General features: G+C 36.9%; 2 protein-coding genes and 1 long non-coding RNA gene across 8 annotated transcripts; 2 read left to right on the top strand and 1 right to left on the bottom strand.

Moving 5' to 3' along the window:
• The first annotated feature begins 212 nt into the window (after positions 1 to 212).
• DCTN6-p27 (dynactin subunit 6) lies at positions 213 to 2,816 on the top strand. Of its 4 annotated transcripts, none has more exons than XM_086971418.1 (6): positions 213 to 423; positions 1,044 to 1,120; positions 1,223 to 1,291; positions 1,489 to 1,541; positions 1,823 to 2,010; positions 2,471 to 2,816. In XM_086971418.1, exons 1-6 carry the CDS (start codon positions 412 to 414, stop codon positions 2,573 to 2,575), a joined length of 504 nt encoding a protein of 167 aa, XP_086827544.1. In that variant the 5' UTR covers positions 213 to 411; the 3' UTR covers positions 2,576 to 2,816. The 4 variants fall into 4 exon arrangements, with proteins under 4 accessions (XP_086827544.1, XP_086827543.1, XP_022701895.1 ...); XM_086971417.1 differs by having other exon boundaries at positions 214 to 374; positions 1,223 to 1,328; XM_022846160.2 differs by having other exon boundaries at positions 215 to 423; positions 1,820 to 2,010.
• On the bottom strand, positions 2,612 to 13,316 carry Gmd (GDP-mannose 4,6 dehydratase). Of its 3 annotated transcripts, XM_022846157.2 has the most exons (8): positions 12,571 to 13,298; positions 9,588 to 9,655; positions 8,265 to 8,397; positions 7,889 to 7,998; positions 6,812 to 7,004; positions 6,152 to 6,371; positions 5,579 to 5,807; positions 2,612 to 4,285 (listed from the first exon to the last, which is right to left on the bottom strand). In XM_022846157.2, the coding sequence occupies exons 4-8, from the start codon at positions 7,994 to 7,996 to the stop codon at positions 4,154 to 4,156; spliced, it is 882 nt and encodes a 293-aa protein (XP_022701892.1). In that variant the 5' UTR covers positions 7,997 to 7,998; positions 8,265 to 8,397; positions 9,588 to 9,655; positions 12,571 to 13,298; the 3' UTR covers positions 2,612 to 4,153. The 3 variants fall into 3 exon arrangements, with proteins under 3 accessions (XP_022701892.1, XP_022701890.1, XP_022701891.1); XM_022846155.2 differs by lacking the exon at positions 9,588 to 9,655 and having other exon boundaries at positions 12,571 to 13,301; XM_022846156.2 differs by lacking the exons at positions 2,612 to 4,285; positions 9,588 to 9,655 and adding an exon at positions 4,665 to 4,763 and having other exon boundaries at positions 12,571 to 13,316.
• On the top strand, positions 5,740 to 9,217 carry LOC111267725 (uncharacterized). The gene is made up of 2 exons (XR_002684794.2): positions 5,740 to 5,829; positions 8,299 to 9,217. It is a non-coding gene; the product is annotated as an uncharacterized LOC111267725 (long non-coding RNA).
• Positions 13,317 to 17,122: the final 3,806 nt, after the last annotated feature.

Here is a 17,122-nt window from a genome sequence, read left to right as displayed (position 1 = left end):
AATAAACAAAGCTATTTTTTTAGACTGAAAAAACAGCAATTCACAGCGAAGATAAACATTATGATTTACTTAAGTATGACAATTTGAACCTTAATTTATAACCATCGGTCGATAATAGAAGGAACAACCAATGCGAGAACGGAAAAAGAATCCTAAACAGGAATCAGTTTTTTGTTGCTGTGTCTGATTTGCTGGCTGTCGGCAGGTATTTTTCAACCCAGCTGACGTTATATTTGACTACGGGTGGTTGTTCGCGGTTCATTGAGTTGATTTGAGGTCAAATAGTTCTTGTTTTATTTGTGACTGCTGTACACTTCTACTTTGACAAGACTTGGACTGATTTTAGAGATGGCCGACAACAGGCCCAAACCTAAGTACGGCTTCAATTTTTAGTACAAATATGATGCTGCAATGAAATATAACGTATGTATTACTGTCTTACATAGTTTTTGGATATTGTGACGAATTAATGACATCGACGTCAAACAGGTTGCTATTCTAGTGATATGAAAAGTTTCAAGCTCTATAAAAACATTTACCTTTACCGTAAGTCTTTGGAGACATCCGGAAATACTAACAAATTACAAATAAAATTTTAACACTGTGTAGTCTAGATATACAACATAAAGGGTACTTTTTTAAAAAGGAACATGTGGCGCCCATTGTCGTGTATAAGCAAGGTTATAGAAACTGTCCATCCTAAGAAAAAATATTTTCAGTTTCAGTGTTGTTACTTGATTTCATAGTCCTGGTTTTTCGTATTTCCGGGCCGTCTAGCATGTAAGATGTGAATGTTCGGAATTTTGGATTTTTTTTTTGGAACATATTGTGCTCAAGTGGCATAAAAAGTGTCTCTTTCCAAAATCATTTGAAGTGAGTTTAACATTTTCACAAGAATAGTCTACCTTTAACGGTGCTTTTAAACGTACTCCACCAAACAAAGCCACAGTTACTTGACCGAAGGCGAGTCGCTCACAGCTTGTAAAGCTTAGTTTTACAAGCGCATGATTTTAATAAGTGTTTTTGTCTTGTGCGATTATTAGTGGCTCGACAAAGCTTGCTGTTACAGAGGGAGCAACGGTGGTACGCGAGTGTGTTCTCGCTGGAGAAGTGTCCTTTGGTAAGCTAAAAAAAACTATTTTTATGACAGTGAGACATTTATTCCTTGTTGTACAAGCTTCCATGCAAGGTAGTGCTTTTATGGGATTCAATATGATTGCAGGCACTCGTACGGTGGTTCACCCCACAGCACAGATTCTTGCCGAGAAAGGCCCGATCATCATTGGAGAGGGTAATTTGATTGAGGAAAAGGTGAAAATAGTAAATAAGTAAGCAATCAAGAAAAAGTCGTGGTTCGCTTTAAAAATCCGTCTGCACCATAGAACTTATATATATATATATATATATATATAATAAGTGAAGTTCAAAAATGTTTTTCATACGAAGCTCTAACATTTCGCACGTTAATAATCATCACCTATATTACAGCTCTGAGGAGCCGCTGATCATTGGCAATCACAATGTTTTTGAAGTTGGAGCAGGTTAGTCATGTACAAAAATATTATTGTCGGGTACAATGAGCAATATGGACCTATAGTATTATTATGATTATTATGGGAATCTTAGAAACGAAACTTATTTAAACATTGCGAAACAAAATCGGTGCTCAAAGAAATAGTTAAATAATACAACAAAGTAGTATCGTTATCGTAAAACAGTTGATTCCATATGGCTTGCATAGTTATGTGAAAAACGTTTATAAGTACACAAACGCGTAACGCTACCAAACCGCACGAATTTTGTACGACAATGTTTGCAGTAGTTCAAGCGCGATCCGTGGGTGACCACAACACATTCGAATGCCTCTCACTAGTTGGTCCGAGAGTCGCCGTAGGAAATGGATGCACCGTGGGAGCTGGCTGTCACATTAGTACGGAAGAAACTCTTGGAGACGACATAGTTGTTTACGGTGCCAATTGCGATCGGAAGCGAGCTTTTGATGTTAACAAGGTACATGGCCGTCCCAGCGTACAGGATTATTCATCTCCATAAATATCGTTTTGCAAAAAAAAGTATTTTCTTGTCGATAGGTGTAATTTTTATTTATGCTCTCATGTATGCTCTTGATCGCAACAGTTGTTCTGCATGATCTGATAATCTTAGACTTCTAAATAATAATTAGTTAATAATAATAGTTAGACTATAAAATGAGTACAATAATTGTTCGGATGCTGAGTAGGAAATCTTTCTGCAGTATATATAAAGACGCATCAATCAGCTTAGTAAAAATGTTCTTAAATTGAATTTAGTCAGAAAGCCGTTCTTTTGTTCTAACTGTTTTTGAAAGATCTGGTTTCACCGACTAGATGTTACGATTTGATACATGCATGATACAGGAGTTAACCTCAATACATCTAATCAACAACGGCGACTTTATAACTAACTAATTAGACCTGCGGGAATTTTTCAGGCATCAAACCCCCAAATCGATTTCCTTTTGAAAGTAATGGTCAATTATCACCACGTGCATAAACCCAATCGGACGAAAGATGGCCAAATGATCGAAGCAAAGTAAGGCTATATGCTACAACAAAACCAACAAACAGTGCTATTCATTCATAGTACATCAAACGCTTCGAATACAGCTAGCGTCTTTATTTATAAAAATTAATATTGTTTATATAATTTTTATCATTGCATTTACCCTAAATATATTGTCTGTGAGTTCTCATATTAGAAGCAAGGCTGCAATTACATTTTTCTGTTCATATATCGTATTAAAATGCTTAAGGTAATAAATATCGAATAGAGATATATACTTTGTTCAACTTGCTTTTAAACATGATCACTGTACATATATATATATATATATGTCAAGCTCAACAGGGTCTTCTTTCCCGCCGTTCAGTCCAAGACCATTTTATCGACTATGGTTTCACTAGACAGTAGATAGCGACAGTGGTAATCTTGTTATTCCATTCACGCGCATTACTAATTATGTGACGAGGCATTTGGCTACCATAGTTATTCGGCTGTTTACCCGCGAATCTCTTCTTTAAGAATTTCTTCACTTTGACATTAAGAGCACTAGGCAGAGATCACATTGTGTGGCTGTAGAGGTAAATACTGGATTAGTACGAAAGAAATGCCGTATGTTGTTTAAACAAACGGTAAGTGTTTAAAACTAACTTTAGGAATGGCGTAAACCCTGTTGCTTTCAATGAAGTTTGCTGCTTCAAAGATGAGCTCCCATGCTAGATCGGCATGGAGTCCACAAAAAATTTAGTTTTTACATTTAGTGCTTTCTTGCCTTTTTGCCTAATATAGATTTAAGCTATTACAACTTTGGCGGGATGACACTGCAATGTCCATTCAGATCACAGTAGTTCTATTCATTCAAAACATTTTCAACAGTTCTCTCTGAGCTCTCTAAGCATAATTGCTCTAAAAAACCTGCATCTTTAAGCTTGATTATAATTCTCATTTTTAATTATAATCACCCAAAATAAATCTTAGGTAGTCATCTTGATTTACATGTATTTTACGTATGTAGCATGACTTTTTTTGGTGACGAAAGCCATTAATAATTATAATATATTATCAATGGTTTTTATCGTCGATGAGCATTAAATTTTAGTATTGTTAGAATATGAAAATGGCTTTGACGTACAAAACGGTGTCATTTGCGACTATAAACGACACAATTCTTGCGAGCTTCATATGTTACACAGCCAGACTTATATTATAACAGGAGTTACAGGTATTGTTTTCGTTAAATATATTTTATCGTTAGGTGCCAAGCACATACAAAATTTGAATGCATGAAAATATTTGATTTGAGCAGTGTAATATATAAAATTTAAGGCGAGGTAGCATTTTGTCTTAGCCTTCATTAGTTTTTGTCCATTTTTAACACGAACTGAATACGAACACAAAATAGATGACCTGTGTTATTAGAAATTGCTTCTTCCTCCTTTTAGGTATTCTCAACATTTACAAACCAATTGTCTTTTAACATCAACTGTCATCACAAATCTACAAATATCTTCAAACTCAAGGAATGGTAGAGCATATTAAACTAAATTACAACAAATTCATTTAACACGGCTATTTCCAGTAGCAGGTAAAAACGTCTTCGTTTTTTTTAATTATCTTACGCTATTGGATTATTCTTCATTAGTTCTAGGTCTGCGTCGACCATTTCGTTCACGAGCTGGTCGAACGATACTTTCGGTGACCATCCCATCTTTGTTTTGGCCTTTGTTGCATCGCCGACTAGAAGATCCTATAAATAGATAAATAAAGGAGTCGAATGTGGTGTGAGTAAATGAATTTAACAAGACCTTTTAGCGCATATCAATTGCGGTTTAGAAGATCCGAAGACGGTGTAACTGTGCGAACGGTTCGTCAGCAATTACCTTCAAAATTCTTGATAAAGTGGTATTTAGTGTTCAGTACGTAATACAACATGACGAATACTAGGTGAGTTACTGGAACCTTGCATTACATCCATCTTTGAGCATAATTCTCTCATGGAAAGACTAATCAAAACCATTTATAAAGAATGCGTTCACGTGATTCCTCCATGGTTTGAAATTATCTCGTCGTCTATAATTCTCTTGAAGAATGAAAGTATTAGATCCTGGGCTATAGGCGACGATAGTATTCCATAAAGAAGATCCCAAAGTGATCTGGCATTGAAGCCTTCTTTAGAACGTCGCTTGTCTTGTTTAGCTTTCAGCTATGTCAGGGCCGATGTTTTCCTGGAAGCGAAAATGAGAGCTATGTCCTGTACTCATGTGTTAGGTGATACATTCTACGGGACTGGATACACCGTGAGCTCATATAGCCAAGTAATCCTAACGTATTTTCCCCGCTCAGGATACAGGTTAGTATATATGCGATAGATTGCCCTTGGAAAAACGAGTTTAATAGGTACCCTAATAAAACCTTCATAACCGTAAGAATAAGGGTCTGCCCCCATAAAATAGTTGTTGGCAATGTCGATGTAACCAACATTTACGTGTTCCTTCTGTCCAACTCTTTCATATGTCGATTGCACTGAGAAAATATAGTTCTCAGGCTCTATAATGAATTCCGGATATGGGCGGTCTTTCGGCCAACCACCAGAAGCTGTTTATTGCAGTACAGAAGTTCTGAAGAGTTTTACACAATTTGGTTATGAAGAGCAGATCATATGTGGTGCTTTTTATCTATATCCCGGGTCTTAAAAGGGACCAATAGGCCACTACTGCGAAGTATCTCTTTACTATAAGCGAGTCGACGGTAATCGGAAACGTTATTTATGATTCTTACAGTACAAACCAACTTTCATTCAAAATCATGACATACTTTAGGCAAAAATTGACGAGAGCTTTATGTAATTCTCCGTCCGTTGTGGAGACTTTGAATATTAAAGAGGTTGAGATTAAATCGTTGTAAAGTTTTTGGACTTCTATGGGCTGTAGAAAAAGAAAATGTCGGCCTAAGGAAAAATTCAATGAGAAATCACGACAGTCTAGGCTTAGTAAGGGCTACGATTTTGTAGAGTCTATTCAACACGCTTCAGTATCCATACCACTTCAGCAGGCCGGTAATATTTCGGGTTGACTTTGACTCGAACAATGTTCGTGCCCTTTTCTACGCCCTCCTCTTTGACGCCCTTGCCACGCCACCCGATGGCCCTTCCGGTTCGGGCGAATGCCTTCTCGACGAACTCTCGCACTGAATGTTTTTCACCTGTCGCTACAACGAAATCTTCTGGTGTGTCACGCTGAAGCATCAGCCACATTGCTTCAACATAATCCCTGTAACGTAAATAGGCACCAGGTAAGACATTTTGAAAATATATTAGTATCTTTAAATGCAGACCTAGAAATTAGATCACGCTAACCACAGCGAAACATTACATAAAAATTTCACAAAATTGACTAGTTTGTCTCGAAACCGACTGAATTCTTCGTTGACCACAAGCCGATAAAGTCATCAAAATAAAAAAAAAATTCGAGCAAAGTAACTATTTCACTTTGCTAGTAATCGTTAATATATTCTATTTTGCTATTGATTTTCCGCTTTACTCTGGTGAGATTTGCTCTGTGATCGTACCACTGAAAAGTGATAATTTCTCGTTTTCAATGGAATAATTTGTTACCTAGCGTGTCCCCAGTCTCTTTCGGAGTCGAGATTGCCCAATTCGAAGTACTCCAGTTGACCAAGATGAATCTTGGCCACGGAACGTGAGATCTTCCGAGTGACGAATGTCTCACCCCGTCTCGGACTTTCGTGATTAAACAGAATCCCATTCGTAGCGAACATCCCATACGCTTCCCGGTAATTTACCGTAATCCAGTAAGCATACAGCTTAGCACAACCTATTGGTATGATAAATGGGAAAACCAGCAGTGATAATATGGGCAAACTGTTGTCAATCAACGTTCTCTAGACGTTACATTCTAGGCGCACTCTCAAGTCTATTTTATAATAGCCATTGCGTTAATAGTTATAGAAGAAACGGTATTCCAATACCACAACTAGGCAAGATAAAGAATCCGCTTTAGTGGCTTGTAGTCTGAAGACATATCCCCAAGCATTATTCAAAAATGTCCGATAACTGTTGATGAAGCTGGTCCCCTTTTGCAATAAAAGTGACACGGCGGGGCTTCCTGTGTTTTCGTTGTATGTTTAGCAAGCGAAAATCAATAAATAGTAATGATCGTTTAAGTGCATAGCTATCAATGTATTCAGTTTTGTCAATGTATGTATTTGAATATGGATGAAAAATTCGATTGCTTATATACACGTAAGCACAAACCATAGGGCGAACGAGGGTAGAAAGGTGTTGTCTCTTTTTGTGGGATTTCCATAACCTTGCCATAGAGCTCTGACGTCGACGCTTGGTAGAAACGAACAGTTTTGTCCAATTCACAAATTCGAATTGCTTCGAGGAGCCGCAACGTACCTATGGCATCGACGTCTGCGGTGTACTCCGATAACTCGAACGACACCTGAAATAGGTGAAAATAAGTGTTATGTTTGAGAAGGATGGCTTCACCTAGTCCATCAAGTCTTCTCTTTTGCATAGCCCTGTTTACTCGTCGAAACTGAGTCGTATATAAATAAATGTTTCCTCTTCAAGTCAAAATTTTCTTTAGATGGAGATTTGGCTTAACTCTGAACTTAGGCGTATGTCCTGGAGTTATCCATTGTCTGATTCACGCAGACGCAGAGACATTACTGCAAGTTGCTTGTAATCTGTGTAACTGCTTGTTGCACAATGAAATGTTGAGAAATAATAGAAAGCCGGGTTTTTTTGCTTAGATTTAGATGGATCCAGACTCCTAATATGTAGTGAAATTGTATCGCGTATTTTTGAAACCTGGCAGTAACGAGATCTTCGCAACTCATTGTCCAATTAATAAGTAGTCTTCGGCCGTTGTTCCTTAAAAATTCCTTCAAACGGTCTCCGTTAATCTCATATAGTCGACAAGAGGTATAAAACGATATATTCACCAAGTCGAAAATTTTGCAAACCATCTTGGAGCAGTACTTCGAAATTCTCATCACATATGGACAAAAACTTCGGGATGTTCCGATACATTTTTTAACCTAGGAAAAGGTTAGGTAAGATAGTGGCAAAATAGAAGTGTCTTCGACGCGACCAAGAAGCATTTGAAGAACTGAAAACGCTTTTGAATTGTATAGAGAAATAAACAAACAGTTAATAGAATAAGAGCGAGAATATCTGAAACGAGACACTATCTTTTATACATCAACTTAATAATTAAAAAATGATAGTATATTATATAGAATATTAAAGCACCAATATTGGGTTTAGGGTACCACAGGGTAATACTGGTGATTGGCACACATTTACTGTGCCTTTACGTACCTTTACATGAGATTGCGCTCCTAGGTTATAGATTTCTGTAGGTTGGATTTCCCGAATCAACTTGATCAAACTTAGGCTATCTAGAAGGTCGCCATAGTGAAGCTTCATTGCTGTAAAAAAACATAAACGTGCTAATTAAAGTTCATACGGACGTTTCCATCATGGCCGTCATCGTATAAAACGTTATACTAACTATTTAAATGATCATTAAGCATTTCTTATGAGCGTAAATATCTTAGACATCTCTCAGATATAAATATCTCAATTGTGTATTAGTTGAGCAGATTCTTAACGTGCTTACTGTTCATTCTTCAATTCGGATTTTTGTATATGTCTGTGCTTGATGAGTGAAAATTACTAACACTAAATTACTAACAGCTTTTTTGGTGAATCTGGGGATTTTCATAAAGGTGATGAATCCTGCCAGTGTTGAAGGAGCTCGATCGTCTTCGAATACCATGAACTTCATAGCCCTTCTCCAGAAGAAATTCTGCCAGATATGAGCCATCCTACAATAGTAAACATTTATATATTGATAAAGAATTAGTTGCGTTGGTTATAACGCTTGAAACTTTATTTAGCCATATCTTTAGCATTGATGAAGCTATATATATATGCATGTCTATCAATACATAGTATGACGTAGGGTGTCATTTGATGGTAGATTAAGTAATGAAATTTTTTCTAAACTATTCTCAACTATTCAATTAATTCATCCATGTTTGCAGTACAAAACGTCCTGTAAATCATGTCGGTCGCTTTTTGCTCAGTTTTGCTAGTTAACATCGTTTCATTATAATTTTATGACTGCTTTGATATTATACAATATGTAGGTGTCATGCTTTTTGCGTCAGGAACCCAGATTTCTTTCAATTTAATGGGTGGCATAATCTTGTATCTTGAATTCCTGCAGTGTCACCTTTCCTACGTCCCATTCCGTATTACATCATACAATAGAGAGTTTTGTTAGTAATAAAAATACCTGTAAAGCTATTCTTAGTGAGAAACATAGAAAAATCAAAACATTTTACTAAAAAATGATGACGCTGCAGCAACAATGTTTAACGAACATAACGTATGAAATTTCGTACACATTTGGTTTTAAATGCATAAAAATGCTGTAGACGTTACATTTAATTCTGGATAACTTATTCTACTTTGTTTAGAGGCATTCTAGGGACTATGACAGGTGTGTCATCATAGTTTATTCCAAATGTGGTATCTTTGACCGAGTCATTTCGAGCGAATATTGACAGTTAACTAATAACAATGAAAGTAAATACTACACAATTTATGCAAATAAAGTTATTAATATTACTTTGCTTTATATATTACTTTATATATATTATTAAATATTACTTTATTATATATATCACCACTTGGGCAACCTGAGCACAATAAATGTAATAAACACTTGGCTTCATGTTAAAAGCTGCCGTGAAGAACCACATTTAGTTTGATTTATCCATCCAAGCAATTTACTTCACAAGAGCTAGGCCATGATCAATTTTGAAACAACAGTTTGAAAACCAATGGGTAATTATTTTGTATCTGTAACCTATGTAATCCATTTTTTAAACACTAGAGTCAGACAGCCACTTGACTGTTCGACGAGCTTACTTATTTTTTTTACTGAATTACCGTACTAATGGACATATAATATATGACGGCAGTAAAACCACAGAGCGAAATACATTACTGGAACACCTGCTGTCCATTATTTGGCATTCTGTCCCGAGAATTCGACGTGCTTGGCAATAACTTGGCCTGTCAAGAGACGACGTAGAGGTTACTCGTATGCATCATGTCGGCAAAAATTCCATCTCTATACTAGCTATGCAAAAGCTATAGATTTGAAAGTATAGGACTACAACATGAGTGACGTCTATATAAACTCACCGAGCTTTTAAACAGAACAAAGCACGTAGATGTATTTCGGTGATAGAATTTTTAAGCAAGCGATCATGCCATTGTTGGCATAAAAAATAGGCTTGCTTAATACATGTTTACTCGACAGACCAAAAACATGCGAAAGTAGTCAAGATGCTCAAAATGTAGTCAAATAACTACTTCATCTGTTTAGTGAATGCTATTGACATGAGCTGCACGACATATATGATTCAATCAAGGAAGCGTGAGATTGCTTAGTATTTGAAAAGTTATTTTTAAATTTAGACGCTAATTTGACAATAAATCATGGATAAGATAGGTAAAACCATTAAAAAAAGACAAAAAGGTGTTAATATGCCATGAACTCTGCGTGACATGATTATACTACAGAGAATTTAAGATAAATTTCTAACTGAATCAAAGTAAGTGAACATCCTATAATTATCCATAGAAATAACATGAAAATTCACACCATAGTTTATCTTAGTTTAATTTCGGATCGTTTTGTTGTTTTTTTTTATAATTTGCTAGTTTTAGCAATAATAATTAATACAATTTTTATTTATTCACTTTTCTTTTTGGTTAATCAACGACAATTCAAATAGACAAAACACGCAAATGTGTATATGATACATACATGATTCGTTTTATACGTAATTTGTTACCGCTTCTGTGTTCAAAAATTTCACATCGTTTTTGCCCTAATTTTTTGCAGCATTCGTGGAAGGCTTCGGAGGCTAAAAGTTTGAAGCATTACACTTTAAACTTCTAGCCTCAAGCAACAAAATATTTAGGTTTCTTTTTGTGTGGTGTAGGTTTATTATGCGCTTCTGGTAAGGAGACTTTACCCGATTTCACGAACGTCACACCGACGCCATATTCGGGTCGTATGGGTAGGCCACAGCCTCAAATGAGGGAGCTTTCGGAGCCTCGATTATGCATACAACAGTAAGCGCTTTCCTGTATCTTTTGCGTTGTACAAAATGAATCTGTAGCCATTGGAAGAGATGATCAGCCCTAGATACGAAAACTTGATTATACGCACAAGGTTTAAATCGACAAAAAAAAACAGCGCGTCGTCAGTCCTTTCAAGACCCCTTTCTATGAATTTTACTGCTCTCTCCTTAGGTAGCTTAACAACCAGTTCGAACTTTGCTGTTTTTTGAAGGTGTTGATAGGGTCTGCTAAACTTAGAATCTAGCAGCGTCTTAGATGACCAGATCATATCGTCCAGAATAATTTCAATGAGATTTTGCAGTCCTGTTCTCCCAAGGTATCTCTCTTATATGGTAGATATGTAACCACGCTGCTAACGCCAGCTATATACATCGAGATATTTGAAAACCTAGTCGGCCATGAGAGTCTTGCATGCTTCTTCGATCGAATGCCTCTTTGAAGGCATCTGAAACCTCCTCGAAATACCTTCGTCAGTTTTAAATACGGAGATAAGCGTGTCCTACAACACAACCGGTTTCCTACAGCGCGACGGTCGAATGGTCAGGCCAGAGACAACAACGTATCTATATTAGGGCTTGCTGGAATTCAACAGGCTCCTAGAACGCGTTCCTGCAGTAAACTCAAGATTCAAAATACGAAAAAAAAAGTGCTGAGCAGCATTTCGACTTTAGTCATCATCTGCACGCTGGCCGCAACCAGCGAATACAGCCTTATTTGGGTTATTCCCGTCATCTAGTCAATAAAACATGAAACACGATCAGAGTTACCGGTGATACAGCCGGCGTATACCTTGAAGGGCCGCAGCCTTTAGAACGTACGTTATATAATATAGAAAGAATCATTGAGCTCCCGGTAATTCTGCTGCGTAATGTTGCTGCACTTTTCTTATCTTTCTTGGTTTTTGCAGGCTATCTTGTCGAATTCTCCACCTCAATAGAGCTATAAACCAGCCCCATAATATCAAAGCATTGAGTGAGGAGCGGAATCATTTGTTTCCTTGTAATAATAACGTTTATGAGTTATAACCAACTGATGATAGCATTTGTGGTTTTGTATTTTTGTGTAAATACTCTGATTTATATCAGACATAGTAGTGATATATCGCGTTCGCTGTGCTGTGCATACAACGATCATTGAGGATCCCTATGAGCAATAAAGGGCTTTGATCTATAAATGCTTCGACATCCATTGCTTTTATAAACATATAGGAATCTTAGCTGCAACAATGTTTTCTTTCCCCCATAAGAAAAAGTGTTGAACGGTTCTTATCCGTCATTCACTAAGAATGACGGTGAGACATGATTTTCTTTGGAATGAATTACGTCTATGCGTGTTTTGGTGCTATATGTGAGCTCTGCCTAAAACGTGAGATAAACCTAGTGATAAACGTGTGTTATCACTAGGCATACATATGTGCTGGCACAGATGAATTTAATTGAAAAAAACGTCCTATTATAATAAATGCATAAAAATGTGGGCATGCTTGTTCTTGAAAAGCACATATATAATGATATTAACGTTATTAATTCAAGAAGATATCATATATTTATCAGTATTTGTATTACTATTAACAGTATTATTATTACGACTCAACACCACTGACAGCATCAGCGAAAATATTTATTTTATATTAAGGCTAACGATGGCAATACTATCTAATTCTAGTAGCTACTACGAAACGCATAAAGAGAACCAGAAGTTCACCTTTCAAAACAACGTTTTTCAAAACTGCTTCATAGGCTTGTAATCAAAACAAAAAACGGACTACTAGGTGATATTATTTACTCAAAAATTAATGTGTTCCTTTTCATTTAACAATTTTTCTGTTGTTGTACCTGACCGGTGATGCCAGAAATCAGGGCCACTTTCCGCGCGTCAGCTGACATTTCTCGCACTCCTGAAACCGATAGAGCTTTTGAGTACGATAGTCGTCGGCTCTACGGGCGCTTTGCAGAACTCAGATTAGATGACGCCCAGGTAATGCTTGTCCTCTTCAACCCAGACATAGGCAATCGCGGTTGCAGCAGTAGCGGCTACTTTGCGGTCGCTACTCGGCGAGTAGTGGATTTCAAATTTCGCGCGCTTAACTGACAGTAATCTCCATTGGCGACGGAAGGGATAGATAGAGAAATCAAAGAGGTTATTTATTAAAACTTATTGGACCATGCTAATAAGGATGAGCGGAGAAAAAGTGCAAAAAGATATATGCCCAAGGAAATATAATCGAGAGATATACGTGAAGAAAATGCAGAACATACAGGCAATAAAATATAACTATATCTACCACCTAGTTTATAACACGTTTGAAAAAACTAAAAATGTTTGAACCCTCTTTTAAGGAATAATGTGCTGCAAGTAATAACAATAAAAAGTAGAAATAAAAGATGTTACCTTTAATGGTAGCAAAACGAGCATAAAATGGATTGTGCGCTGTACACCGTAACTCTACGATGTCCTGTGTAAACATATTACGTATGATGTGATAATATTCGTTCAAGGTTTAATCTAACACAACCCAAACTGTATGTAGTGTAGGTTTATATGCTCTAAGTTGGATTTTAACAAAAATGAAACAATGTTAACATGCACTGTGATAACACAATGACAATAATGATCAATTTGGGCAAAACTCCATTGTATATTGTTTGACATACATATGCTCTAGAAACATGTGCCTATGTAAGTGTTAATTTAAAAGTCGGCCCTGATCTCTGGTTTTTTTCGGTAAGGCGCGTGGAGAACATACATGGTGATGATGGGTTGAATCGCGCTGGTCACGTAGGAAATTTGAAATCCTGGCTGAATAGCGGGCAATGAATGGCCGCTACTGCCGCGTTCGCGGGTGTCTATGTCTGCTTTCAACCGATGCCAACTATATAGCTGGTCAGCCTCAACGTAAATTTCTATTGGAATTTGATGGAAAGTAACCTTGTAGCATCGCGTAAAGTTAACCTAAATAGGCCCGCTGCTAATTCATATATTCACACTACCTACAAAAAGCTTTGACGTGGTTATCAGCTGTGGAATACCAGAACCCTCGTAACCATCAACTACCATTCGTGATGTTCTCCTTGTTTCGGAAGAACTTGAAACTTCCTTGCCGCGACGTTTATTCTCTTAGGAGGCCGGCCGCTTGGCTTCTTGCAGCTCTGTTGTCAATCAGCATTTAACAAGCAGAAGTTGGAAGCGCCAGCTTTCAAACAAGTGTCAAACCTGAAGTTCGTTGGTAGCAAAACTGCGATTGGGCATGCAGCACAACCGTCCGGATCAATCGATCGCCAGTCAATCATGTGTCGTTCAGGGCCATGCAACTAAAAACTACTATTGTATATGAAATTGCTATTTCTATGTTTTACAGGCTAATGCGCTTTTTCTTACTTTATATTACTCTTGATTGGTCGACGATATCTATAAGATTAACAAAATAAATCATCAATTACATGCATAGTCAATGGTAGCATAAAAGAAAATATTTATGAAAAAGAAGCATGCTTCACCAATGAACGAACAGTACACCAAAACACGTCCTGCGATTTCCACGTCATTGGCTTGGAATTGAAGACCCTTCATAATATATAATAATATTTATTGTATCATTTAATGTTTCAGATTGCACACATTTTAACCTTTTGTTCAGGCTTTTTTTTAAGCCGGTCTGTGAAGTGTGAAAATCAGCAGTTTGTACCTTCAAGGAAACAAAACTACGTTTGTGCCTATTTCAAAATTTTGAATATAGGTTAGTCTTTATAAGGGCTATCTTCCACTGCTAGACTGTCACAAGCATTTCGGGGTGCTACTTATTTATCCAAATTTTGTAAAGGTTTAAGGCATTCAAGCCAGATGCCCCAAACAGGTGTTTCTTTTCCGATCATAACATACACAAAAATGCAGACATACATATTGTACAAAGATACACAGGCAAATGTACAATTTTTTCTTTGTTTGTACTGCTAAAATTTTCTGTCAATTATTATTTCTAACCCGAGTTAAAATCAGGAATATAATTCAGGAATTTTCTGGTAGAAATGTTTGGTTGCTGGTCAAGTTTCATTAATATATCGACTGAAATGATAGGTGCTAGGACCCTTTATTGACTCAAATCACCCTATCTTTGCAATGCGCATTTCACTTGCTAGGAAGTGGTGGAATCAACCATTCACTACATTTGAAGAACTATAGTACACGTTTATTTCACAGTGCTCGCACTTTCTGCCTTGACGAGAAGGAAGTATAATTTCTTTGCCATTTTATAACGGACGTATATATGTATATATATCGGCACAAAATGACATTGGGGGCAAGGAAGTGCTGGTTTGATGATATCAATTTTTTCATGACATTGCGTTTTTATTATTTATCTATAGTGTAATCCCTTTGAAGGTATACAATTTAGCGCAATGGATCTAGCAAGCAGACAGTAGCTAGCTGGGATGCCGCTTATTTTTCAAATCCTGAAATTGGATATAGGGCTTACAACGGAGATTTGACCTTTTACTGGCACGAACAATGTGTATCTCAGTTGAAGTTGGCTTGCATACGTCTCGATTGTCTGCAACTGTAGACTTCTCATTCATATAGACCTTCTTGCCATCTACTGTGTTAAAAAATGTATACTAATCCACAATAATCAGACGTGGAATACCTTAAGCATAGAAATATACAAAGTATCTTTGTAACTTTTTTATATTTTTATCCCGAAGTATTTCAAACCATGAATATTGGAAGGTACACGACTTAGTGCGCACTAAGTTCTTATATGTGGCCGAAATTTACATTAACGTGATGCTACTGACCGTCGGAAATTAAAGATTGATCGTGCTTGTCATGCGATCCTAGATACGGTCAGATACAAGCCAGAGGTTAACTTGAGTTGCAGACCTAAAATCCTAAGTTTGATTGAATTTTTCTTTTAATCTTGTTTGAATCTATCTCAGCTGGCAACTTTTTTCATTCTGAAACAAACTGTAAAACAGTTGTAGTGGGCTCGTAAAGTAGTGTTCTGAAATTGTCTCGACTTTTGTGCTCGACAAATCGACTTTCAATGCCACAGTTAGCCAAATATATCTCTGTTAACCATAAGGAGTATCTACTGGGTAAGCCAATAAGCTGGTTTCAGAGGTAATTTCAGACAGGGCTAAATAAGTCAGTTTGTGAGAATTTAAACATGCTATTGCTTAGAGCACTGTACAGATAATCTGATTGCACCAAAGGTAATCCAAGTTCCAAGTGCAAGTAATATTTAAAAATTACTTTTTTTTTAGAGATGTTCTTCGTTTAAAAATTTTGAAGGTACAGCTTGCCTGAACATTAGTCGATTCTGGAGAAAAGCAAATGGGAAATGATATTCCAGAAAAGTAGGCTAGCTCACTGTCACCTTGGGAACTGTGCAGCCCCATAATGCATCTTGATTTGATACGCAATAAAACCTTGTGAAAAAATCCACCAAAATACTTCAAAGAAATTTGATTCCTATTTGCAGTTGCACAGATGAAACTGTTTCTCATGTTTTATTGTGCAAGTGTAATTTTATAAAGTGCATTTGCTTGAATATTGTCTTAAATAAATTCTACTAAAACAACTTAACTATCGCATTTTTTCGAAAAATCGTCAGTTATGTTAGATTATTACAAGCAAATCCGACGGACTTTAGAACTAAATAACGCCTGAATTATTTGGGCTAGAATAATACGTATTAAAGGCGCTCTCCGTTATCTGTTACGCACTTGTCTCAGCGCTCTGATAGTTTCTGGACAGTCATTATCTACTATTGGCGTTCCCATATGAAATTTCTTTATTTACGACTTCTTGAAATAGGTCGATAGTTGTATATGCTTGTTCACCAGTTGCCGTTTTTAAGTCATGTGAAGCCCCGCAATTTCACGACCTCAGATCGGAAGAATAAACAGATTAAAGCCAACCTTAAATATTCCTTTGTATTTGAGGCTTGGCGATAAAGTTTGTTATTGTTATCAACTAACCAGACTGCGTGCTTTCGATTGCTATTCCAACGGTCAATGAGCCTCTTGAAGAACTCTGGATAGCAAGCTGCATTCGGTCTTTTATTATCTTATAGCAGCAGATACACTCTAGTGTCCACTGCAAGTAGTACCATCAAGAATTGGATTTCTCTCTAGGGCGAAGCCATTTTCTCGTCCGGTCCCTTTTCAGTTGGTAGTAAAGACTGAACAATGCTTCGTCTGTGGCAGTTGTATGCTCCAAGCAAATTTTTTGGTTCGATAAGATTCCGCAAATCGCACATAAAATGCACTGTCTGTATTTCCAATTGGCCTGGAATAAATTAACCTAAGACCCATTTTCTACTCAGTTTACGCGTTGCCAGAATCTTAATTATAATCCTGCAACACGTTACATATGAAATGCCATTTT

The sequence above is a fragment of the Varroa jacobsoni genome, unplaced genomic scaffold (genome assembly GCF_002532875.2).
Source record: "Varroa jacobsoni isolate VJ856 unplaced genomic scaffold, vjacob_1.0 scaffold_1214, whole genome shotgun sequence".
NCBI classification, from domain to species: domain Eukaryota; kingdom Metazoa; phylum Arthropoda; class Arachnida; order Mesostigmata; family Varroidae; genus Varroa; species Varroa jacobsoni.
Note: the sequence above shows the minus strand (reverse complement) of the source record. Positions and strands in the feature narration are given on the sequence as shown.

Coding starts and splice junctions, on each gene's coding strand:
- Gmd (XM_022846155.2), bottom strand. CDS start 12,621: ATGTCAGCTGACGCGCGGAAAGTGGCCCTGATTTCTGGCATCACCGGT. Junction 8,398..12,570: donor TTTCTGGCATCACCGGTCAG/GTACAACAACAG, acceptor TTACTATTGTAG/GATGGCTCATATCTGGCAGA. Junction 5,808..6,151: donor AGAGACTGGGGACACGCTAG/GTAACAAATTAT, acceptor TTTACGTTACAG/GGATTATGTTGAAGCAATGT.
- DCTN6-p27 (XM_022846159.2), top strand. CDS start 349: ATGGCCGACAACAGGCCCAAACCTAA. Junction 375..1,043: donor GACAACAGGCCCAAACCTAA/GTACGGCTTCAA, acceptor TGCGATTATTAG/TGGCTCGACAAAGCTTGCTG. Junction 1,121..1,222: donor CGCTGGAGAAGTGTCCTTTG/GTAAGCTAAAAA, acceptor ATATGATTGCAG/GCACTCGTACGGTGGTTCAC.